Source organism: Gopherus flavomarginatus, chromosome 2, assembly GCF_025201925.1.
Source record: "Gopherus flavomarginatus isolate rGopFla2 chromosome 2, rGopFla2.mat.asm, whole genome shotgun sequence".
Taxonomy (NCBI): domain Eukaryota; kingdom Metazoa; phylum Chordata; order Testudines; family Testudinidae; genus Gopherus; species Gopherus flavomarginatus.
The window spans coordinates 206,774,194-206,800,615 of record NC_066618.1 but is presented as its reverse complement, the minus strand read 5'-3'; the positions used below and the strand labels follow the sequence as shown (position 1 = coordinate 206,800,615).

Below are 26,422 nucleotides of genomic sequence, written 5' to 3'. Positions count from 1 at the left end.
GAGAGGGGAAATAAAAAAGTCCCTTGGTTTCCCCCACCCCCGTTTTTTGCCACACACTGGGGTCTCAGACCACCGGGGTAACTGTTACTCCCTCTGTCCCTGCATGTGTTGGGGGTTTGCCATCTGTCACGCTCTGGCAAAGCCTCACCCCTTACCAGGGCTGCTCAGAGGATTCAGGGAATCTGGGGTTTTCGGCGGTGGAGGTCCTTCCACTCCGGGTCTTCAGGGCATTTTGGCTGCGGGTCTCAGTGTGAGTGAAGGACCCGCCGCCGAACTGCCGCCAAAGACCCGGAGCGGAAGGAACCCTTGCTGCTGAATTGCCGCCAAAGACCGGGAGCAGAAGCAGCGGGTCCATCACCACTTGATCTGTGTGTGTTCGGTGGCACTGAAGGACCTGCTGCAGAAAACCCACCAAAAACTCTCTTGTGGGGGCCCCTGCGGCAAATTGCCCAACCCCAGGATGCCCTGCGCCTAAGCTTAACTCTGGTTCCTTCCCCCCATCCCTGATTTTGTCCTTCATCCCCTGTCCTAACCCTGCCCCCAGCTGCTCTCCTTGACCAGACCATGGCCACCCCCTCCGCCGATTTGCCCCCTTTGCCCCTTTTTAATCTCTCTGGAAAGCCCTCAGCAGAACCTTATGCCTCCTAAAGGCAGGGTGAAGGGCAGTGGCTTCAGCAGAGGTTACTGAGCATGCTCAGTTTGTGTGAGCCTGGAGCACACCCTCAGTAGCACGTTCCTAGAGAGAGCAGTTTCCCACACCCACACACATTTGCAGGAGCCCTACGGGAGGCGGGACAGGCGATTACAGAGGGCGCCTAACTCCTCTCTCTGCCTCGCCCAGACGTCAGGCAAATGCGCCGCGGAGCGGAAGGGCCCCGCCGAAGGACGGACGCACACGCACAGCACCAGTCCCTCCCGGCGCGATGTTTGTACCCTGCGGCAGTTCCGCTCCTCCGGACTTTGAAGGCTTCACGCTCCTGCTGGTAACAAGTTCCCCGACCCCACCAGCTTTCCCGTGTCCCAGCCAAGGCCGAGCGCCGGGGCCTCCCTATCCGCGCGCGGTCCCGGGAAGGGAAACTTCTCCCCACCCATCCCCGGGGCAAGCGGGTCATGCGGACCGGCGCGGCCGAGCCCCGGGTTCCAGCCGGCGCGCCGCGTTGGCTCTCGCTGCCCGGCGGCGGGTGTCGGGAGGCGGCCGAGGAGTGACCCGGCCGCCGCGCTCGCTGTCGGCTGCCCCCGCTGAGCTGGGTAACAATCGGCTGTGCCGTGACTCTGTAGTAACCTGGGGGGAGGCGGGTGTCGCTGGTTACCCCTTCTCCCCCTCCTGCGCACAGTACACGGGCTTAACTGTAGGGATGCGAGTCATGTTAAGCACCGTGTACCTGTTTGCAGGATGGGGGCCATGGTAGGTGCTATATATTCAAATACCCTTTCGTCGCTTTCGGGAGTGCCACATACCCTTTCCAAAGCCATCCGTAGCTGAGTTTGGTGGAGTTTTCTTAATTAAGCTTTTATTTCTACTAGCAAAACCATTGTTCATTGTTTGCCATGCTAAGGCTAATCTTTATGGGTAATAGAGGCAGTATGTTGTTTTTTTTCAGTAGTGCACATCTTGTAATGCAGTACTGATCTATTAGCATAGGAATGAAATATGGAAGATACCTGCCTTCCAATATGTAAAAGGAAGCTTCAGCTTTTCATATCCCATTTTTAAAATATTGGGTAAGAGGGTAGTAATTTGAGCATACACTTAAATATTTAAGTTGTGTTTTATTTTATTAATTTGACTACTACACATGGTTGTGTCATCTCAGAAGTCACAATTGAATGTATAAAAACTGTAATTTCAAAATAGCCAATAGATGTCACAAGGTGTTAATAATTTCTTTATTAGGTCTTAAATAATATTTTCATGATCTGTCTAGCAAAAAATTAAGGCCTCAAATTTGTTAACACTTATCAACATGCTTAATTTTATATTGAAATGGGACTATTCTCAGATGTGAAGTTAAGTATAAGTGGTTGCAGGATCTAAACTAAAGTTTGCATTAGTAAAGCTGTTCACAAATTAGCTTTTTTTTAAAATCTAATGGCAAGGGCTTACTCTTCAGTGTTTGTGATTAGTCTAATTAGGAGAAGAATTCAGATAACTTCATTTCTGAATTCAAATTTTTTTACTGTAATTCAGGATATAGAACACAAATGTGTTGTTTTAATGCTAAGAATCTTCTGTTCTTTCAGCCAGCTGTATCAGTTGGGAATGTTGGCCAGCTGGCGGTAGATCTAGTTATTTTTACCCTTGACATGCCTAAAGTTGGTTATTTCTATACTGATTGCTTGGTGCCAATGGTTGGGAATAATCCATATGCAACAGCAGAAGAAAACTCAACCGAGTTGAGTATAAATGCTGAAGGTATGTACTAAAAGTGTATTTCCAGTGTTCCAAAACTATGTCTCAAATGTTCAGTTGTTCGTTGCATGTTTGGGGCCCTATACAGAGAGACTCCAGTGGAAATGGAGCTCCATGTGGGTGAAGGGGGTACACTAATGTTATGTTCACTGTAGGATTGGGATTGTAGTTTCCTTTTAAAGCTAGCTTGTGCTGAAACAGAAAACTACATTGTTGAAATGATATAGTATGTGCCTTTTTATTTAGCTAAATCCACTTTCCAGACCAAAATAGCCACATTCCCATTCTTAATTTGCTTAAGTGAACCACTTTAAATGAGGAGCTGTACAAGAACTCTTATGACTTATCACTAGGTCTGCAGGTTTATCAGGCAAGGCAGCAATGTTTACCTAAAAATATATTGCTCAGTGATAATTCTAAGGAAGTTAGCCTTGACATGAAGGACTGAAACATTCATCCAAGTCCTCATCAGTGTTGTCTCTCTCCACCGATGGGTATACTGTGATGCAGACAAGTATGAGCATGACACTTCCACATCTCTGTACAAAGCAGGCTGCTGGCCAAACCTTTGCAAGATGGTGAGCATCTGACCTTTGCAGACAAGCATTTGCGTAGTTAAAGGATAGATCAAGTGTGCATAGTATTTCTCACACATCTGGTACAATCAATCCATCCTATAAGGCTTGTCTAGGCCCAATAGGAGAGGATAGTTGTGGATGTGCTTGATCATCCCAGAGCCATTCCATTACTTATCAAGAGGGAAAATTGTTAGCAGGTATAAATGCAGTCCTTGTTGGTGGCAATTTTTCTCCGTTTGTCTGCTTCGTGGAAAACATCCCCCATTTGAAGACCAACATTAAGTAATTTTGGTCTTCAAATGGTAAATGTGGCATATGAACACCTCCAGTGTATTTGACCTCATCAGTGACTCTCTCAGCTGTTCTGAGAACCTACAGAAGGAAGAAGGAGTTCTTCAGAAGCTGAATTAAATGCCTTCCAGTAAGATAAAGTGGTTTTTCCAGCCAACCTTCAAGTAGTGTCACATCCTGAAAGAGTGGGAACCTGACAGTGTGGCAGCTTTTAATGGTCCGAGTGAGAGAAAGATATATCTCTGAGGAATATAGAAGAATTGTGTTCCCTAGCAGCAGGCACAAAAAAACAGAATTTTGTGGATTAGTTGGGCAGTCTCTCTCAGAGAGAACATTTGTTTTGTGCAAAAATCCATAGTTTAATAGCATCTCTTTTTGTGGCACTGCTGGCGTGCAAGATAATTTTAGTGTCAGCTTCCTCATGGGAACTATAAAGAAAAGCCTCAGAACAGTGCCAGACGGCAGTTTCACTACACCGTATAATGATGATTTTTTGAGCAATTCTTTGCCTGCTGGAGCGTTTTAACTGCAAGGCACGCAGTTAACTCATCCTTTGTTTGAATATGAGATGATAGCTTCTTCAGCTTGATGTTGGAGATGATTTATGTACTGGATAGGTGCAATACCTTGGAGCCTTCTCTATCTGGAAATATTTTTAATTGATTTATCTGCATATGTGTCAAACACAAGGTGGACTTGGTCATAGGTCAAGAATTTTCTCTGTAACCTCATAATGAAGTGTTAAGCCAAATCTCATCAGGTATTAATGGTTTCTGGTTTGTCAAGAGCTTATATATTAGCCAAACCATCTCTGATTGCTATTCTGAAAGGCCTCTGCTGGCAAAAGGTACTGGTCACATTTTCAGGTGCTGGGTGAGGAACAACATGAAGAATGCACATTAGTTTGCTTTTTGCGTGGCACATATGCATTGTTCCATCACGTTCAAACATTGATTGTGGTACCATGGGTAACTTTATCAGCTGCACTAGGAATTTGTTATGGATTTTGGAATTAATTGTTAAACCAACAGCCACTTGTAGTGATAACTGTGCAGCATATGCATGATCTGTCATGTATATGTTGGAAACCTGCCTGTAGACATGCAGAGTCACCCCTTCGGCGCCTCCCGCTGGTGACTTCTGGGAATTAGCTCTTTTCCAGCCAGGAGCACCCTCTGCAGGCCGGTGATCTGCCTGTCCTCTTGGCCCCTGTGTCCCTCCCTGGACCCGGCTGCCCTTTTAATTGGGGTGCTGCTTCCTGGCTGTCCCCCACCAAGCTGGGTCTCTCCTCCCAGGGGAACCCCCAACCCACTATCCCCGCTTTGCCTCAGTTTTGGCTACAGCCCAGTCTCCATCTAGCCCCAATTCACTGGGGCAGACTGCAGTATCAACCACTCATCATAGGCAAAAGGGTTTGGACCTGCTGCCTTTGCCTATCTCTTGGGCTTCCCGCTGCACCCCCAGGTACCTCTTGGCCTTATGCTAGGCCACAGCCTGGGGCTTTCCAGGCGGGAGCTCCCCTGCTTCGATGCCTTTCTCCAGCCCTGCTCACTCAGATACCCTGTGTCTAGCTCCCTGCAGCCAGGCCCTTCTCCCTCTACAGGCAGAGGGAGACTGCCTGGGCCTCTGGCTCACAGCCTTTTATAGGGGCCAGCTGAGCCTGATTGGAGCATGGCCACAGCTGAGCCTACTTTCCCCAATCAGCCCAGGCTTCTTGCCCCAGCCACAGCCCTCTCCTGGGCTGTTTCAAGCCCCGCAGAGCAGGAGCAGGTAATCACTCAGCTACACTGCCTTTCACTCAAGCACTCCTACGTGAGTCTTTGTGATAAAATGGCAGCCTTGTGCCCCACTTGCTTACTGTAATACTTCGTGGTGCTGAAGTCACTGCAACCACCAGTGCACTACTTAAAGTAACAATACAGGTCTTGGAATATTATTTTTTTTTGTTAGCAGCAGTTTTGGATTCTTGAAACACCCACATACTGCAGGACAAAATGCTTTTCTTTAAAAATGTAGCAGTTGCAGACCGTCTTCACATTACTGTTGACATCAGTGCTTTCTTTTGCTTTGGATAGTTCCATGTCTTTGGCAGCTTTGAAGGATATGCGCTATGATTTATTTCTGTGGACAGGATTGCTAAAAACTGCATCCATATCCCACAGTTCCACTTCAGTAAGTGGTTTAAGAGCCTTTTTGAGTAACATTTGTTCCTCTTCAATCATGTTTGAAGCACGTTTCTCTGTAATTAGTCTCTGCAGCGACCATCACTAACATCTTCCCACTCATAAAAGCAATGGTTTCCAAACCATGGATTGCACCCCAAAATGGAGTCGCACCATCAGCAGATGAGTTATGGGTCCAGTTGGCCATGCTGTCTGCCCCCAGTGTTTCCATACCTGGTCCACAAATGCTGCACCAGGAGGCTGTCACTTACATACAAAATGGCAGCCTCCTCATGGCATGACCTTCAACATATGGTGCTTGTGAGGTCACGTTATGTGGAGGCCGCCATTTGGTAGATCAAAACAGCCTCCTGGTGTTTGTGGAGCAGATACAGACAGGTTGGCTGTGCAGATGACAATTGGGCCATTTGCATCATCCAGCTATGCAAGCATCCAGCTCAGGGATCTGAATGCAGAAGATCCTTACCTGTGTGCAGCAGCCTTATCAACAGAGCTCCTCTGTGCATGAGCTGGTGGGAGCCTATGCTAGCCTTTCCTGTGATAGGATTCTGCAGTGGCTTGTAAAGTCCATAAGGTAGGGCCCATATCTTCCTTTATGGCAACCTGAGTACTCCATTGGCACTCAATAAAGAATCATTGTAAGTCACTGTTTCTCTATTGCCCTAGGATCACCACGCAGGGCCTTCTTACGTCCTGGCTGCCTTTGCTTAACAGTGAATTCCTCTTTGATTTGTCATAAGAGGCACAATGGACTCATTTTTACACTGAACACCTGCCTCAGCCTCAAGCAGTGACTCTGGTGTTACTGTTATGAACAAAAAACAGGAATTCAAGAAATGTGCTTGCAAATATGATGTGGCTTTCTTTGATTTGATTATAGCTTCACCAGAATTTTGGTCAAGAACAAAGAAAGGCCAAAATGTCTGCTATGTTACACAGTGTTATCTAGTGAAAGCATGACACCTAATAAAGTTAAATTACACTTGGAAACTCTTCACTAAGAGCATATAAGAAAACGAAGGTAACTTTTCTAGTGCTGGAAAAAAGAACTTTTGCGTCAGCAAGTGCAATTCAAGAGAGCCATGTCCGTCTCTGAGCAAGCTCAGAAAGCACCATTTGAGGTGAATTACCATATCTCTCAGTCCAAGAAGCCTCACAAAATTGGGTAGTTTTGATTTTTCCCAACTGCAATCAATATGGTGAACATATGTTGGGAAACTACAAATAAACTCAAAGCCATACCACTCTCCAACAACACAGTGAAGTGAAGGATTGAGGTGATAGCAGCAGATCAGGAAAACACACTGGTCAAGCATCTGAAAAACATGGATGCTTTTGCTCTTCAAGTGATGTGAGCACTGAGGGCTGTGATGCACATTTCTTGATTTTAGTGAAATACACATGGGAAGGTGCAATTCTCTAAGTCACTGTGTTCTGTCTCCCTCTTTCCAGTCATGAGATGGCACAAGGAATGTTCAAGTGTCCTGTGGGGCTACATGTAAGACAAAAATACACTGTGTGATTACAGTGTGGGCTTTTGCACAGATGGAGCTTTGTCTATGGCAGAACACACAGCAGGTCTGCATACCTTGATAAAGTTACACAGTCTGCTGTATGGAGTCATTGCAGGAGTCTCAGAGAACAAGTGGTATCTACAACTCTGAGTCCAGAGCTATATGATGTTTTGCAGCTGATCTCCTTTGTTATGAAGAAGAGAGATCACTTGACCATTTCCTGTTAGTTTCACTCCCTCTGGGGCACCTGGCATTGGCCACTGTCAGAAGACAGGATACTGGGCTAGGTGGACCTTCGGTCTGACCCAGTACAGCCGTTCTTATGAACTACATCAAGACTCAGTCTGTTTGCAAAACTTGGTGAAGAAATGGGGTCTGATTATGATGCAGTCTTATTCTACAGTGAAGCTCTTTGGCTGTCATAAGAACATAAGAACCTAACAGGCAGTGATCAAGTGATCTCTCTCTCCTGCCATCCGTCTCCATCCTCTGACAGAGACTAGGGACACCATTCCTTACCCATCCAGTTCTCTTTTACAGGCTGTTATAGTCCTAGCCTTCACTACCTCCTCAGGTAAGGAGTTCTACAAGTTGACTGTGTGCTGCGTGAAGAACTTCCTTGTATTTGTTTTAAACCTGGTGCCTATTAATTTCATTTGGTGACTCCTAGTTTTTGTATTATGGGAACAAGTAAATAATGTTTCCTTATCCACTTTCTCTACATCACTCATGATTTTATATACCTCTATCATATCCCCCCTTGTGTCCTCTTTTCCAAGCTGAAGAGGCCTAGCCTCTTTAATCTCTCCTCATATGGGACCCATTCCAAACTAATAATCATTTTACTTGCACTTTTCTGAACCTTTTCTAGTGCCAGTATATCTTTTTCGAGATGAGGAGACCACATCTGTACACAGTATTCGAGATCTGGGCATACCATAGATTTATATATGGGCAATAATTTATTCTGTCTTATTTTCTATCCCCTCTTTAATGATTCCTAATGATTTAATGTCAAGAGGAAAAGTACTTGGATGATTTTTTTTTTAACAGAGAGAGCTGTGTATCTGTGCAATAGACTGCAAAAAGGATAAATTTAGCTTCCTGTGTGACCAAAGGAAGATGTGCTTATATCACCAACATATTAAGGGAAACTAAATGAATTGAATACAGGTCTGCAAGGAAAAAACACCCACATCCTTCATCTGAATGATGTGAATCACAGGATTCATGAGAAAATTGTTGCCTGGAAGAATAATCTATTGAAGACAACCTATGAATCCTTCCTGCAGCTTTGCCCCTTGGAAGAGGCTGCTGGTGTCAAAAGCTCTCTTACCATTTCACCAAACTCTGGTTCCAAATGCTTAGCTAGTAACTTCCACCAGTTCAGTGGTTTGATTTTCTTTAAAACTTCAGCGCCAAACGTATTGAATTTATTTTAATAAATTATTGCATATTTTTATTTAGTTTAAATGATAATTATACTAAAGTTAGGCCTTAGCAATGATTATAATGATTTTAAATACCTTTTTCTATTTCAAAGTCTATTTAATTTAAATCAAATCTGATTTAAATTAATTTTTATTTAGAATATCCTTTTTTTTATCCACTGGTATAAATCATATTAATCTGAACATGTCTAACCCTACATTATGCACTTGTTTTCTCTTTACACAACTTTTTGTTTTTTGCAGTGTATTCTTTACCCTCTAAGAAGCTTGTGGTTCTCCAGATCAGATCACCGTTTGTAAAGGTATGTATGTTATTGGTTGTTCCCACTGAATCTGTTGAGAGCTGAATAAGAAAATGTTCGTATCCAAATTCTTTAGCAGTCAAGATTCATGTTAACCATCTTATGAAATAAACCCAAAAGTAACTCCAGCTGGAGAAAGTTTCCAGTACAGAAAATCACTTCTTTAAAACAACTCTAAAAATTGTTTCTGGCAAGGCTTCTATCCAGCAAATATATAAAATAATGGGAAATAAGCTGGAATCAAAATCTTTCTAAACTGTTGTAACTAGTAAGATGCTTAACAAATACAGTTGAAAATTGCCATTAATTACCTAATTGTTTATCTACTGTTTGAATTAAACTCTGGTTGTGGACTGCTGAGAAAACACAAATTGGACTTAATCATACGATAGGTGCATGATGTATATTATTTAGTTATTGTCACTAGGATAGTGGCAGTATTTAATCCATTTATTTTTGGAAAATATCTCCTTATAATTAAGGCTACGTTTTAGTGACGGGTATTTTTAGTAAAAATCAGACAGGCCATGGGCAGGAAACAATAATTCGTGGCCTGTGACCCATCCATTATTTGTACTATATACCCCCTGACTAAATCTGCAAGGCAGGAGGGTACTGGCAGGCTCCCTACTTGGCTCCGTGCCTCCCTGGAAGCAGCAACATCCTCCTCCCTCTGCTCTTAAGCAGAGGCATGGCCAGGCAGCTCTATGTGCTGCCTCTGCCCTGAGCACCAACTCCGCAGCGCCCATTGGCCGGGAACTGCAGCGAATGGGAGCTATGGAGGTAGCGCGCAGAGCCCCCTGGCCTTACCTCCACCTAGGAGCTGAGGGCTGTCATCGCTTTCAGGGAGCACCCCTCAAGGTAAGGACTGCCCAGAGCCCTCACCTCCTCCTGTGCCCCAGCCCTGAGCCCTCCTCCAACACCCAAACTCCTGCTGCTGGTGGGTGTGGTGGCCCGAGACTGCCCCAGCAGGGGCTGGTGCAGCTGGCCCTGGGATTGCCTTAGCTGCTCAGGCGGCCTCCAGGGCAGCTGCACCGGCTGCTGCAGAAGTCCTGGAAAGTCCCAGAACCTGTGACCTCTGTGACAAACTTGCAGCCTTACTTGTAATTAGTGCATACTTGTGCTGTTTATCTCTAAAATAAATTTATTTCTGTCGTCAAAATGATTGAGCTGTTTCTCAGGATTCTTCATCTACCTCAGAACTGAGGTTATAATGTGAAATGAGGAATTCATATTGTTGTATACTTGCTATGTAGAGAAAGTGATTGCCATTAATGCCAGCATTTACCATACCAGAGTAACTGAGCACAATTTTTGGCAAGTTCAAGTGTATGGGTTCTTAAAAACCTTCAAAATTTACAGTCTCGCTGTAGTAGATTTAGGATGGGTTGGACCCCCTTTTGGGATGCCACCTTATGTAATGGGGTTTCACTGAGCTGCTCCTGCTCCACTATCCTGGATTCCCTCTCCGTTTGGTGAATTAGGCTCTCCGGTTTCTTGCAGCACACACACAGGTAGGGCTACACCCAGCTGCAGACAGACAGAAGTCAGCTTTGTGTGAGAGGATTCACCCAGCACTCACATGCACCCCCCTTTTGTGGAATAAACTCAAAATAATACTGTCTTGTGCTGTATAGAAAAATCTGCACAGCACCCTCTCCCTCAGTGTGAAGAGAGAGGTGCACAACTTCTTGCCCTACCCCCCCCCCCCGCTTAGAAATTGCACAAACTGGGTTTAATAATAAACAAATTTATTAACTATAAAAGGCAGCTTTTAAGTGATTGTAAGGGACAGCAAACCAAACAAAGCAGATTACTGAGCAAATAAAACAAAACGCCCATACTAAGCTTAAGATCGTAAAGAGACTGGTTTCAATAAGTAATTTCTCACCCTAAATGGTATTTTAAGCTATTAGTAGAGTTTCTCTAGCTTAGAGTTCCAGTTATTTATTCTTACAGACTGGACCCTTCTCAGTTAGGACTCACCCCTGCCTTTCCCCTCAAGTTAGTTCCTTTGTCCCTTCATGAGTGACAGAGTTAGGTTACCAGTCTGCCTGGGGTGTCATGTGATTAGGCTGAGGCTGCAGAATTTTTAGGGAGGAGATGACAGAGCACACCAAGTGTTTGAGTTATAAAGCTTTATTGATAAAATAATAGCGGAGAGTGATGAGGGCTCCCCATGTCACTCAGAGGAAGGAAGAAAGCGTTAATGGCCCAAGCCCTAGCCCACTTTTATACTCTCTCATGCTCTACCCAAGGCTGGCCACGCCTGGGTGTAATGTAAGAAGATGGGGGAAGGGCAGATGGGCCCAGATTGGTTAAGGTCCACTGTTTGATTTCCAAATTGCTCCAGCTCTCAGGAGAGTTTTTTGGGGGTGTTCCGTTCTGAGACCGCTGTTCCTGATGCTTTTTGTACCAGTCCAAACCAGCTTTCTGTGGCTTTTTTTTTCCACCTTCCCAAAACACACTGGCTCCAGGGATGCAAAGCTCTGCGTTCCGCCATCCCCCACCTGCCTCCTCCCCCAGTCATCTCACCTGTGTTTTCCATCTCTGCAGCCCTGGTTCAGTGGACTTTTTCTGTTCCTGTGGCTGGGTGAAAGATAAACACCACTGCAGACTTTTTGTCTAGCGCTGTGATCTTGGACTGGGACCAGCGTTGTCTTGTTGGACTGAGCTTGCTAGCTACAGTGTTGAGTTAACCCATTCTGCTCTCTTCCTTCTTCCCCCTTTGGCCTCTTGCAGCCTCCAAAGGAATCTTTCATTCCACACTCTCACATTCGATCCTTCCCAAAATGCCCTGCAATGCTTGCAACAGAGTTAGTAATATACAATGCATATGCAATGCTGATTTGCCTTCCCATGGGACCCTTTGAAGGAGGGAGTCTTTGGGCCTGTGACATGTAATTTTAGCAGTCTTTCTTCTGGGGTAGGAAATGGAGGAGTGTCTAGATTAACCTCCTCCCTAGCCTTAAAAGGGATTTACCTAAGGCAGGAAACCTTTGTTTGATCCCCATCCTCCTACAGAGGAAAAGAGCCAGCAGCGTCCAACATGGTATTTTCTATCAGGTGACAGTACCACTTGACCTGGTAGTGGCACAGCTACGTCCCAGAATGCTTCTCAGGAAGGAGAGAAATTAGCATCTTCATGGTCTTATTGTTTCTTCCTAATGGCCCATCAAGACTGTGATGGCTAGTTGTCTCCCAAATACACACACAGTTGTAATAGTTAATGTTCCTATGTAACAAAAGTTTTAGATACAGAAATTATACATGCATACAAATTGGAAAATCACATTCAGTAAATCATAACCTTTCCAGTGATGTACTTTATGCAAGATGACTCATGTAAGATCTCTTAGTTATACCATATTCATACCATAACCATATTTCTATGAAGAATATGGGGTGTAATGTCACAAGATTTACCACTAGGAGGTGGATGAGGCTTTTAGATACTAGTGTAGGAAAATAGCTGGTAAATGTTGACTTGATTCATAATCATAAGCAGTGTAGTTAAGCTTGGTTCCATCCTTAATCTTCCATTTAAAAACTGTATTCTAAAATAAAGACTTAAGCATAAGGAAAATATAGTTTTAGTTAAGTGAACATGATCTTGCATCATCCCAAAACATTAAAAGCATTACAAACAATAACAATTGTAGCTTTGTCATTTCTTAAATACCTAATCTATCATTCTGCTTTTTCTCCTCCATCTTGATATAAAGAACAAATATAGGTCATTTTGTCAAACACTGCTTTCTTGGGTGAAAAGCAGTAGATGTGCCAAAGTCATTCTTCTATCAAGCAGCCATGCATATCAGTGTGATGATCAGCAGCTTCATGGGTATGTTCATATGCATGCTTTAAGAAATTTAATATTCCTGTTCTTTTCCATAAAGTTAACTGACATGTTTTCCATTTAGCATAGGGTCTATTATTTTAAGTACAGTTGATATGGTTCCTTTTGCTTAGCTCTGTGTGTATATGTTGTGCAAACTTATTAGGGCTGTCAAGTGATTAAAAAAATTAATTGTGATATTAATCACAGTTGCACTCAAACTGTTAAACAATATTAGAATACCATTTAAATAATTTTGGGGTTTTCTATATTTTCAAATATAGGGTCAGGGCTAGGGGTTCTGGGTTTCAGCCCTGCTATGGGCTTTAGCCCCCCTTATGGGGTGAGGGCTTCAGCCCCAGGCTTCAAGCTGCTTCCCCCCCCATCCCCCCCGCCCCCCCCCCCCAGGGTTTCAGCGCAGTGCAGGACTCAGGGCTTCAGTCCCCTCTTGAGGCGTGGGGCTGGGGCTGCTCCAGGCCCTAGCTGTTGCCTGGGAAGCTGCAGATGATGCTTCAGCCCCCCACTACTGATGCCTCCTACCCCATCCACAGGTATGCGATGAACACATTAAAGAAATTAATGGGTTAATTTTGCTTTCAGTTAATTGCAGGCATTAACTGAAATTAATTGCCCACCTTATTTAATATGTATGAATTAGAACTGTAAAGGGATGCTTTTAGGTTATAGTTAAAACTGAATTTTAGTTTGCATCTCAGTTTATCCTGGCTGTTTATTTTTTTCACATTACAGCTTGGATAATAGATGACTCAGATTAATCCTCAGTTACTGTTAACTTTTGATCAGTTTAAGCTTCTGCTGTTTTACATTAGCAGGACATTGCAATGTTAAGCTTACAAATAATCCAGGGTAATGTTAATTCTCTTAAAAATAAGCATTTTTCAGGGATTGAGGGCATCACAATCTACGATTAAAAAATGTGACACTGTTTTTGCAGAAGACCTACTGTTATTTCAGTTAAACAAGACTTCAGTGTCTCAAAAGAGTCTTGAGGTCTATAAATATTTCAGTATGATGCGGGTAGTCTGCCCCTTAAGGGTACTAGGTGCTATGGGTTCAGCCCATCCCCTCATAGTGTGGCCCTTCAAAATTGTGAAAGGTTCTATATCTGTATATAATTGAGAAAAAAGGCTGAGGAGATATAGATAGAGAGGAAGCGTGTGAGGGAATGAGTGGTGTTTGGGAGGAAGTCCTGTCACTGTCTTTAAGAGCCTGGGGCCTGGAGATTTCACAGAGTGGGTGGGTCAAGGTTGCTATAGTCTTACCCAACTGCTGCCTCCTCCCTCATAGCAGGGAGACAGCAGCAGGAAAAGACTGGCCTGTTGAACCTTCTGAGTTGAAGAACTAATTGAGGAGAAGGAGCCAGTTGAAGGAGAAGCTGGTTGAGGCCCTCCTAGGAGGAAAGCCGAGGACTCCTGACCTAAGGAGTGCTGTAATAACTGCCTGAATTACCCAGCTCCAAGAGGAGCGTATGGGGCTCCTGCCACAAGGGGAGAAACTACCACTGTTTGTTTGTTTGTATATATGCTGTTCCATGAGGAGAGCAAGGGGCCCTGAGTTTTGGGAGAGACAGAGGGATTGGCTACCTTACAATGCCAGGTCTAAGAAGGTGACTGAGCAGGACCTGTCTTCTGAACCAGGGCAAGAGCTGATTGGGACTCTTAAATGGACCCAAAGTGGGGTGAAAGTGGCACAACGAGTTACTTTGTGGAAAGACTTAATAAATCAGACCCCCCAAAGGGAATACATGTTTTGAAGTAGGTTAATCAGGGAGTCTGATTTAAAGAAACTGGGACAGGCAAGTGCTGAGTGCAATTACCCAGCAGGTCAGAGATGATGCAGGGGTAGAGTTGGTCAGTGAACATTTAAGTGCCAACCCTGCCTCTAAAGTGTAGGCTTGGGAATCACCTGATTGGAATTGACATGAGCAATCACTTGAACAAGAAAAAACTGTTACTAACCTTCTCCTATCTTCTCTTTGAGATGTTGCTCATGTCCATTTCAATACCCACTTGCCTAACACTCTGTCAGAGTAGCTGGCAAGAAGGAACTGAGGGGGTGGCAGGTTGACACCTATATGAACAGCCATGAAGGTGTGACCCCAGGGGGCACCCAGGCTGACCCAAAGGATACTGTTAGGGGAAAATTTTTCTGGCTGCTGATCATGCGGCTTGCACACACCTGATTGGAATTGACATGAGCAATCACTAGAAGAAGAATATTTACTTCCAAAATGTGCCATTGTATGTTGCAGATTGCTGATCAGCTTATCTTTTGCAACCTCAGATTAGCCTGTGGGTTTGACTTATGGAAGAAAGCAATTCCTGTTCTCTTTCATTTCCAGGTTGAGGCCTTAGAAGATTAGTTACCCTTTCACACAAGTAACCTATATTACTATTTACAGTATTCTTGCATTTTATGATTTATTCCAGTACGCCACTACGATACTTACTCTCACCTGCTATTCAAAAAACAGCTGGAGAGCTAATGCAGAGGCTAAACTGGAAAGAGATGGAAAAAGTCGCTGCTTACCCAGGAGTAAATGATACAGACATGGTACTACGTATTCCTGGAGGTGGCATCACAACATTATTATTCAGTGAGAGGTGGGTGAGCTGGCTGATGTTAAAGGGAACCATAGTAAGATGTCAGAAGTCCCTGTTTTTATTACCCAGCTACAATCTACTTTTGGCTGTTTAGTCAGATCCTATGAAAAATGACCATTCATTGTCTTTTCGTGGGATGCTGTGTATATTAGTAATGGTATTCTTCAGAAAAACCTGTAGGAGTAGAACAGGAGATGGTCATCCCCAGAACAAACCCATGATTGAGAGAAGATTTACATGATGTATAAAAACGCTAGCAAAATAGAGCTGCAGCACAGTAGCTAACAGTCTGCCTTTCATATCTTTTTGAGGGGGCTGGAGGGGAGAAGAAGGAAGGCAGCAATCAAGATCATAACTGAAACACTTGCCTATTTGATAATTAAGACCAATCTTCTACCATACATACTTTAACATATTTAAGCGCCAAATTAATGCAGAAATTATATCAAAATAAGATCCAGAAAACTTTACTTGTTTGAGTTTGGTCCATAACAGAGAGACAGGTTGAGCTAAACAGCTTCTGTAAAGATACTTGCTTTCATGATGATTGAAATCGTTCCCAATGATATGCTGTCTTTAGAGAATAAAATTCTAAAACTTGATTTTTTTGAGTCTTTGGCTTCAGGGCCAGCAGATGTTTTTTAAAACAAAGAATGCATTTGGGTAAAAGATGCTAAAAGCAAGTCTGAGTTTCAAGAATTTGACCATATAACTCACTCAGCATGGTAAGCTTAACAACTTTTGCAATGAGGTGTCTTAAATTATTTTGTGCCAAGTACAAGAATTTACTACTTTCTTAGCAAATGTTGCCTTTCAGCCCATCTGAACTTTAGCCTTGACAAGGGTTAAAAATCTTGGCCTGTTCATTGATGAATGTATTATTTGGATCATGGAAGCACAGAGGAGCACCTATCAAGATTTAGACCCTATTTCACTAGGTGCTGAATAAACACAAAGTAAGAGACAATCCCTGCCTTAAAGCTTACGATCTAAATTTGATGCCACAAGGGAGGAGATGAGAAAGGAAATGGGTATCGAGAGGGTATGTGATTTGACCTAGTTCACGCAGCCAGTCAGTGGGAGAGCTGGGCCTAGCATCCAAACTTGTTGACTTCCAGTTTACAGGTCTGTGTACACCTTGCTGCCTGTCAAAGACAGTCTGACATTTTATGCACCACATACTCTGTATCACATGCTTCACAAAGCTTAGGCTGAAGATTCAGTGCCTCTGCTTTTATCAGGCTATTATTTTTAATGACCTTCTCAATCTTGAAACCTAATTTGGGTTTAAGCTATTTGTTTTTGTGTTTTTCTTTTTTCGGGGATGGGGAAAAGGGTGAATTTTATTTATTTAGGATCAACTTTCATATCTCTTAAAATTTGCCATTTCAAATGGGAAATTCATTTGAACAGTGTCTTCAGTTGTTCAAATACACATTTCACTGAGTATCTCATTCTTCCTTCATGGTGTTTAAGAAAGTAAGATAGTTGTTCTTCTACCCCATGACTAGAAGGTCACTGTCTGCCAGTTCTGAAACATTTTGTTACAATAAAACTTGGGTTAGAAAACAGTGTAATTCCAGGTTGGAAATATTTATTGTATTTGTAATGAATCACTCATTAGAAATGATTGCTCTTTGAATTACTAATATTTCAGTACAAGCTCCCCGTATGGTGGGTGTTTTCCCTCTGCAGGCATGAGGCACACCTTTGTTCATGTTGAAACTGCAGTGAAACTCCTAGGCTAAATATTGAGAGACAGCTTCCAAACTGGACTATAATTAGAATTTTTCTACTTTTCCCCCTCAGGTTTCTATCAGATGGAGCTCTATCCTGGTCCCCAATATCAAGCTACATCCATCCCAAGAATGTGTATTTGTTAACTCAGTAGTTATACTCCCATCGGCCTTTCCTTAATTAGCCAGATCTGATCCTCTTCCTTATCTTCTTCTGTCCCTCTTGAGATTTCCTTTCTATGCCCTTCCTGTTATCTTCAATAAATTATCCTCCACCTATATTTATCTGGTCCCAGCAGCTATTCCCTGATTTAGCTGCCCATGTTTAAGTCCTACCTTCTTTCATAGTGTGGGGCCACTGGTTTTGCAATGTGCATATAACCGGTCCACTTTTCAGCATTTGTAGTACATGAAGAGATTCAGGGTCAATATCAAAGGAATCTGTATGAATGCCCAAGTAGTATTACCAAAATAGCAAAGTAGCTGTGTAGCAGTTCATAAGCAGTACTCCCACAGCACAGGATTTGTGCCCCCAAAAAAGTTAAGGCCAGTTGGTTGGCTTTCAGAAGGCAAACAAAAAACCTGGATTTTTTTAAATCAGTGGACTGCTCCTTTTTATGTCTGACTAAAAACTGATAAATTAATCACGGGGGGGGGGGGGGGGGGGGGGAGAGTTTTGTGCCAATTGAAAATCTGACCAATGTTTGTTCCAGTTGTTCAAATGGAATTCAAATGGCAGTTCTGTTGAAATTCTGCTCAGAGGGGGACAACATCCCTGATGCACTGGCTCTCGTTAACTACCTTAATGAATGGCTCCAGTTAGTTAAAAGTGAAGTAAGTACTCTTTCAGCTTAAGTTTTTGTTTTTAGCTCTTACTGTTTTCATTGCAGTAGCTCAAAATTAGACTCCTTCCCCTTCGTGAACTTGACAAACTTGTCAGTTGCGGTTGCATGCCAGAGTAGGTGTTCTTTTGTTCCAAGGTTTAGTGGAAGCAAACTCAAACCCAATATATATAGGGCCCTACCAAATTCATCATCCAGTTTGGTCAATTTCATGGCCATAGGATTTAAAAAATTGTAAGTGTTATAATTTCAGCTATTTCAATTTGAAACTTCACAATGTTGTAATTATAGGGGTCCTAACCCATAAAGGAGTTGTGGGCGGGGGGGGGGGGGTGGCAGCAATACAGCTGTTGGCAGTACTGCCTTCAGAGCTGGGGGCAGCAGCAGCAGCAGCACTACAAAAGTAAGGGTGGCATGGTATGGGATTGACACCCTTGCATCTGCATGGCTGCTAGCTGGGGCACTGCCTTCAGAGTTGGGCACCCAGCCAAAAGCTGCTGCGCTCTGGCTGCCTAGTTCTGAAGGCAGCACAGTAGTAAGGGTGGCAATATCATGACCTCCCCCACAACTAACCTTGCAATGCCCCTGGAACTCGCTTTTCGTTCAGGGCCCTCATTTTGAGAAATGTTGGTCTCCCTTGAGAAATCTGTATAGTGTAGGGTAAAAGCACACCAAACCAGGGTTATGAGTTAAATCCTTTAGGTGGCCATTTAGGGATTGGGGGCAAAAATCTGGCTGGGGATTGGTCCTGCGTGAAGCAGGGAGTTCAACTAAATGACCTCCTGAGGCTCCCCTCCAACCCTGATGATATTCTAAGACCAGATTTCACAGTCTGACATTTCATGCTTGAAAAGAACATTACTGTGGTAGCAGCACAGAATCCTGTGGCACCTTATAGACTAACAGACGTTTTGGAGCATGAGCTTTCGTGGGTGAATACCCACTTCCTCAGATGCATGCATGTATTCACCCACGAAAGCTCATGCTCCAAAACGTCTGTTAGTCTATAAGGTGCCACAGGATTCTTTGCTGCTTTTACAGATCCAGACTAACACGGCTACCCTCTGATACATTACTGTGGTAGTATGGAGTTATGCTCCTGTTTGTCTTACAGGTATGTAAAATGCTGCAGTCTAGTACAGTTCTGTTACTAAATATCCCCCCCCCCCCCCCCCCCGGAAAATGGGAAAAGCAGACTTGCTATCTGTACTGAATGTAAATCCAAAATTTGTAAATGTATTGTTCTTTAATCAGCAGAACAGCACTGCCCCAGCTACTCCTTCACAATGGAAAATACCACATTCTTGGAGATTACTCTTTGGAAGTGGCCTTCCACCTGCACTCTTCTGATTAATCTGGTGTTATATAAAATCTGTAACCTCCCTCTAAAAATGAACAGACTATGTTGTTGCTTGTCATTCACTAACATGTGACTTGAATATCCTCTGTTTATGCAAACATTTCCTTTGATACAACATGAATATCACAATTAATGTAGGTCTCACTCTAACCAAAGAAGTGTATGGTATGTATAGAAGTTTCTTTAGGATCTTGTAGTGACTTTTTTCCTAATAAAATATTGTTTAAAAAAAAGTTAATTTTCCTTGAGAGGGCTAACAACACCATTTAGTATCCTGCTCACCCACCGTTGCCATGAAGGTAACAAACTTTGATCCCTAGGAATTGCTATGTGTGAGTCTAGCCTGAAGCCAGAGACCCTTTCCCCCCCCATCTTCCTGGCAGTCTGAGAGCAAGCTGCAAGTGCAGTGGTCCCCAACCTGTGTGGCCAGTAGCACATTCATCTTTTCAAAAGAGGGGGGTGAGTGCGAACAATTTTTCAAGGCTTGTTTTGTATTTGTACATTAAATACAAAAAAATTATATAATATGAATCAATAAGGTAAAGGGTAATTTTTTATGTAAAAAGTATTATTCAGCAATTACTCTTCTACCTCTAAGAAAAATTGAGTTTACAAAATAGTTGATTTTAAAAAAGTAAAACAAACATTCTTAAACTGCTGGTCCAAATATTTATTATTCTTACTTCAACATTAAATGAAGCCTGTAGCCCTAGATTTCTGTCCCCAGCAGGCATGGGGCCATGGGTTCTCTCCCGCTTCAAAGCCAGGGAGAAGCCATGGCCCTGCACTGGCCAGGGACAGAGAACACCAGTACCTACAGCCTGCTACATGTAGAGTAATACAAGCATGAAAGAAAACTGCTACTGGTGTTAAGTGGCAAATTATTGGTTTCATTTACTATAAGATAGCTGCAGTGTTTAAACAACTGATGCCTTTAAAAACAATGAGATTTGTACAGTAATGTCTGAAGATTTAAGCTAGTTCACTTTTCTCAGTGTTTTTAGAAATATCTAGAAATCAGTCTACAAATAAATGTTCCATAAGGGAGATGGCTCAGGGCTTAAGAGGAGGGTAGCCATCACCTTCAGCCCCCAACTAAAACCTCTCGAGCACATCCAAGATCTACAGCTTATCCTGAAAGATGATTCCTCACTCTCACAGATCTTGGGAGACAGACTGTTCCTAGCTTACAGACAGTCCCCCAACCTGAAGCAAATACTCATCAGCAACCACACACCACGGAACAAACACACTAACCCAGGAACCTATCCTTGCAACAAAGCCTGATGCCCCCTGTCCACATATCTATTCAAGTAACACCATCATAGGACCTAATCACATCAACCACACCATCAGGAGCTCGTTCACCTGCACTTCTACCAATGTGATGTGCCAGCAATGGTCCTCTGCCATGTACATTGGCCAAACCAGTCTCTTCGCAAAAGAATAATTGGACACAAAATTGGACATCAGGAATCATAACATTCAGGAATCAGTAGAACACTTCAGCCTCTCTGGCCACACAGTAACAGATTTAAAAGTGGCAATTTTGCAACAGAAAAGCTTCAAAAACAGACTCCAACGAGAAACTGCTGAACTTGAATTAATATGCAAACTAGATACTATCAACTTAATCTTCAATAGAGACTGGGAATGACTGAGCCATTACACACATTGAATCTATTTCTTTATGTTAAGTATCCTCACACCCTGTCAAACTGTCATAAATGGGCTATCACTACAAAAGTTTTTCCTCCTCCTGCTGACAATAGCTCATCTTAATTAACGTCTTAGAGTGGGTAGGGCAACTCCCACCTTTTCAAAGTTCTCTGTATGTATATATATATTTCCTCACTATATGTTCCATTCTATGCATCCGATGAAGTGGGCTGTAGCCCATGAAAGCTTATACTCAAATAAATTTGTTGGCATCTTAGACACTACCAGTTGTTTATACTAACCATGTAGTGATCCTTCAGGAAGAAAAGCACTATCTATAACTTTTGTAGGGAGCAGCTCATCCATAGCTGAACATTATGCAAGTTTAAGGACTTATCTGTGTAAAGGTGGGATAGGGGTACAACTTGAGTATTTAGCAATCTACTTAACTGAAGGCACAAACATAGTCCCATTTAAAATAAGCAGTACTCACAAACTTAAGAACTTCGTTGGATCTTAGTCTGAGGGCTCACCCCTTGCAGGGCTGAATTGAAAATCAAAGTAAAAAATGCTGAGCTAGATTAGAGACCTGGTTCCTGTGGTTGGGACCTGGAGTAACTTGAATAAAGATAGTGGAGGCACCTCAGATTTACACCAAGCTGCAAGACTTTAGGGAACCAGAATGCTTAATTGGGAATTTGGACAAGACCTAAGGCTTAACACTCTTCAAATTAAGAAAACAGTTACAGTCTTCAATCACTGCAAGAGCTACTTGTGGTGAGTGAGTTGCGGAAAGAGCTTTAGTGAGGTCCTTTAGTACCACAAGCTGTTACCCTGACCTGCTTCTGAAAAGCTCTTCAGGAAGGACCTGATCCTGTACATTTACTCATGAATAGTCCCACTGCAGTCAGTAAGTTTGCAGCTGTACATCTACCTCCTTTCAGATCTCTTAAAGCTGAAAAACCAAATCTTACAAATTGCAAACTGAAGTTCACAGCTATCTACTAGTTAACCTTCACTACTTCCTTCATATTTATTACACCCCTGCTCCTGCCATCAGGTAGTAGGCAATGTTTTACTAGGTATTTGTAAAGCACAAAGCCTCTCCTTGACTGGGGCCTACTACTCATACAAATACAGTAGAGTGCCCTTTGAAGTTAGTGGGTATGACGTGGATTTGAGGGATAGCAATGGACCTTTCAAAACAGGCATTTGAAGATCGCAGAATAATTGTTAGCTTGTTTTTGTGAAAAAATATTTTATTACCTCAGGCCTTTTCCAGCTCTGTGGGCCTTGTACAATGCAGTTTCATTTTGACCTTTTTTAAAAAAAATTGTTCCCATAAGCTCTCTATTTGCCTGGGCCTAGTGAGTAGTTTCAGCTGTTGGGAATCAAAGTGATTGCTTTGAGGCCCTGCAGCAACAATCATTCCCAGCAGATGGGAGAGAGTGAGCGTTAAAGAGATTACTCAATTCCGTATGAGGGATAGTTTTCCAAGACATGTCTCCACTAGCCTCAGCCTGATTTTGTATACAATATTTAGTTTCGTGTGCACACATCCCCCGCCAAAAAAAGTATGAAAATCCTTTAGTTTCCTTTTTAGATAACTCAAAACATGTAAGCTACATTTTATCAATTTCCAAAACAAATTCACTCTTAAGCTGAGGCAGAAAAAAAAGGTCATGAGTTTTAAGTCAGCATTCACTACTTAAGTACTGCATTAAGTACTTAAAAGAAAATACTTCACTTATTGTAGGATTCAGACCACCGCATTTTAACGGGTTGTATCCAAAATACCACACACAAAAAAGCAGCTAGCTGCATCTCTGTCATTGGTAAAGTATTATGAATATTTATAGTAGCATAATAAAGAAACTATGAAAAACAAGTGCAGATTTTCAGATCTGTAGGCTTACAAGAATCCTACCTTATAATGTTTACTTCATTATCCAATTCATTAATTTAACCTCCTGTTTTTGAAAGCACAATTAATATGAAGTTACGGGATTCAAAGGCATGAAAGTCATGGGGGTTACACACAGAAATATGTAAAGAGATATAAATATGGCCCTATATAGTTCACAGCCATGGAATATGCTGCAAAAAATTGTGCTCTAGAATCTTGAGTTTTCATTTTAACAAGTATTTCTAGCCTCCTGGGTGCAAAGCAAGCCTTGAAAATATAAGTGAAGTGTAAACTGAGGTAACTAAGTCTCCACACAGCCTGAAACAATAGCTGTGAGGCATGAACTATTCATCTCCATGATTAATAGTAATCTCAAAAGATATTAAGCCTAAAACCAAAGTTATAATTTAAGCCCCAATTCAGAAAAGCATCCCTAATTCAGGGCAATTAAACATTCTTTAGTGCTATCTTGAGTAGGAATGCTTTCCTGAATTGGGGGCTCAAAACCCAACAGTAAGTATTTCTCTACTGCTCATTTCAACAGAAACATTAAACTAGATATGCTTACCTCAAAATACCTTACATGCTTCCTCACTTAAGACCCAGTTCCAACACTACCTCCTCACCTCTGACTGCTTCCGAAGTGCACTTAGATACTGTCAATACAGAAACCTGCTACAACCTAAAAACAAAGTATGGACAGTAGAAAAGAAATTGAGTATCAAAATAATTTACAAAGCATTTCTCTATTGATGTGTAGACTTTCCTTTTTAATTCACAAAATCCTCAATTTTTAAGTTCACCTGAGCTGCCACAGCATTTCCTAAGGACTGCAGAATCCTGGTCCAGTTTGCCACACAACATACAGGGCCTTGGATTAGTGCTAAAACAATCAAGATCAGTACATGGGTTTGAGGGAGTCAGTTAAATTGATTTAATTGATTCTGAGTGGCTGGAAGAGAAGGGTGCATGAAGAACAGCAACTAATGAGAGGGTATAGGTATCGAAGCACCTACTTTGAATTTACACTTCTGGTCCTTCAGTATGCATGCTATTCCAACATAAACCATTACAACCATTTTTGTTGAGGTTCTTTGAGCTCTAATAGACTCACTTCGCTACCTCTGAATTTGGCATATGAAACTCAGTTCTGTCCCCTACAGTGATTGTTAACTGCACAAATATTAAGGTGTAAATTCAGCAGTATACATAGAATATTAATGTAAAGGCATGAACCCACTGAAGCTATAGAGAAACGCCCACTGGCAGTAATTGGCATAGTGCAACAGTTATTCTTGTGGGAAATAGAAGTTTGAGATTTTAAATGGACAAATAAGGAAATCCAACCGTAACATCATACGGCAGCTTTCTTGCACTGGATTTGCAGAGTATCTTGTGCATAAGATTAGAACAGACATGGAAAGAGTTACTTAACCAAGTATTCAAGTATCCTTGTTTTCATTATGACCCGAATGTTTCGAAAACAGGCAGAGTTCCTAGTGGAGGCTCTCTCAATACTCAGCATCAAATTTGTAGTTTTCCAGTTGGGTAAGAAAAAGAAAGCCTTGAGATAAATGCCAGTTTTCTTGAAATACTGTTTAATAGTTTTTCCCTAACATAATGCGCACACAACAGTATGTTGTCAATTTAAAAAAATATTTTAATGCTGCCAAAACCGTATAAAAATACAATAAAAATGGCAGTACAAAGTATTTTCTAGTTTATTTCTTTTACATCTTTCTACAATTAATACAGGCATTATAAAAAACACAGAAGACAGCAAGTTATTTTGTTTTGCAAAGTAGCATGCTGGTGGTGTTCTTCATCCCCTGGATGTAGTTTACGTTGTAAACAGATAATTATGAGGCCTTCTTGGTATTTATCAGACCTCACTTTTGTTCCCGGAGAGGGGCTCATATCTTGCCTGGCATGTCAATAGTTTGCATTTATAGATGCAGAATATTCACAAGTCTTGGAGGTTTAGATGTCAGTCAGTCTCAGCCTACGACATACAACGCAAAACAAAGTCACCGATTCAGTAAAGACAAAATCAATACAGACTAAGGGCTTGGAAGTCACTTTAATTGTAAGGCAAACCCCCGAACTGATAATTTGTTCCAATTTTTCACATTCATTTCTCAGACTAATTACTCCATTACTATCCATAGTAAAACTGTTTGAAATGCCAAATCTTTTTTAGAAGAGAGATACTATAGATAAGGCAAATGCAGGTTGGAGATCCCCAGTCCAGCAGGTCACTAAAGCCCATGCCAAACTTTAAGCATGTGAGTAGTTCCATTGACTGCAGTGGGACTCCATGAGTATTTTGCTGGATCAGAGCCTAATAACTGCTTTTTGAAATCTGAATGCCAGTCCTGTTTTAGAAGTTACAGTTCAAAGCAAAGTGACATTCCAAGTCTAAATTCTCTTGTCCAAATGAGGGAATTCCAAACTAACATTTTTAATAAAGCAAATCCTGTATGACCAGAAACAAATTAAAAGAACCAAGATTCGTAAACCCACATTGATTTCTTCCAGAGCACAGTAATTTTTTCTTAACGTTAATTGACAGCATGTTAAAAACATTTTTCCACATATCAGGCCTTTTAATGCAAATAAAGACTCAGACAGATGCAATATTTTGAACACATTTATTTTTAGTACACAGAAGAGAGAGACTGAGCTGAAGCCAATTAAAAAACAGCTTTAAAAGGCAGGAAGACTATCACACGGTTATAACTTTGCCAAATTCCACCCTGTAGTTTAAATTACCTGACCACAATGACAATTTTCCCCATGAGTTATCTCAAACAATTTACATAAGTTTCTTGTGCAGTCATCCAAAAATCTGACATTTAAGTCTAATAAATGAAAAGGTGCATTAATGTTGGCCTCTATTATACTTCAAGGCTTTTTCATACCCACCCCAATCACACACACCTGCCTTTTTTTTTTTTAATTGTCCATTTGCACTATACTGTATATTTTGAAAATACTATATAAAAATTAAAATACATCAGTTAATGAAATGGAACATGTAATGTTCCAAAAGTTTAATTAAGTTAAGTTTCATTTGCAAATTAAATTTCCCTAAAACGCAGTTTCTCCAAATCTGTACTTTGACTATATTTAATTATTGCTAGTGGATAACTCCTGCTCAACAAGTAGTGGGGAAAATATTTAAAAGATCGAGGGACATTCAACACAGTAAGTGGTGCCATTGCAAACAACAGATTTCCCCTGCCAGAAAAAAGTAATCGAATAGAAAATAAAAAGGACTAATTCCAATCCTTATAAAACTAGAATGTGCTACATATAACGGAGATTCAGGTGTTTGTTACTTGGTAAAAGGTGAATGAGATTTGTATGAAGCTAATCATCTGAATGTCAGCTTTAAAGTGATCCAATTAAGTTCTACTATGCTCCAATTATATGTAATTATTCTGGAAAACAAATACATGCAGGGGAAAGGATCACAGTCAAGATTTGAATCAGAAGCTCAACAGCATTTCAGAACTAGTGCGCCAATCAGGATTTAATATCTCAGAAGTGAAGACTTTTGTCTCATGTTCTCTTTTGACTTAATTGCCATAAAAACAGCAAAGTATGCATAGCCCAGATTTTGTAACCACCACCTTCCTGTAAAGTGTTACAAACTGAAGACAAAAGAGGAAATCCTAACCCCACTAAAAAGTCAGTGGGCATTTTGCCATTGATTTTAAACGGAA

General features: G+C 41.9%; 2 protein-coding genes across 5 annotated transcripts in view; one reads left to right on the top strand and one right to left on the bottom strand.

The window, feature by feature from the left end:
- Positions 1-755: 755 nt before the first annotated feature.
- Positions 756-19,388, top strand: PSMG2 (proteasome assembly chaperone 2). 4 transcript variants are annotated; one of them, XM_050938861.1, is made up of 7 exons: positions 768-983; positions 2,242-2,413; positions 8,671-8,729; positions 12,455-12,573; positions 15,018-15,191; positions 17,641-17,761; positions 19,027-19,380. In XM_050938861.1, the coding sequence occupies exons 1-7, from the start codon at positions 924-926 to the stop codon at positions 19,117-19,119; spliced, it is 798 nt and encodes a 265-aa protein (XP_050794818.1). In that variant the 5' UTR covers positions 768-923; the 3' UTR covers positions 19,120-19,380. The 4 variants fall into 4 exon arrangements, with proteins under 4 accessions (XP_050794820.1, XP_050794819.1, XP_050794818.1 ...); XM_050938860.1 differs by having other exon boundaries at positions 769-983; positions 19,024-19,380; XM_050938863.1 differs by lacking the exon at positions 15,018-15,191 and having other exon boundaries at positions 756-983; positions 19,024-19,388.
- Positions 19,389-24,391: 5,003 nt separating this feature from the next.
- The window catches only part of PTPN2 (protein tyrosine phosphatase non-receptor type 2), a 58,793-nt gene continuing 56,762 nt past the window's right edge, over positions 24,392-26,422 (bottom strand). The window contains exon 10 of the mRNA XM_050938837.1: positions 24,392-24,696. Coding sequence (XP_050794794.1) covers positions 24,675-24,696 — 22 coding nt within the window. The 3' untranslated portion in view covers positions 24,392-24,674. The remainder of the gene's footprint in view (positions 24,697-26,422) is intronic.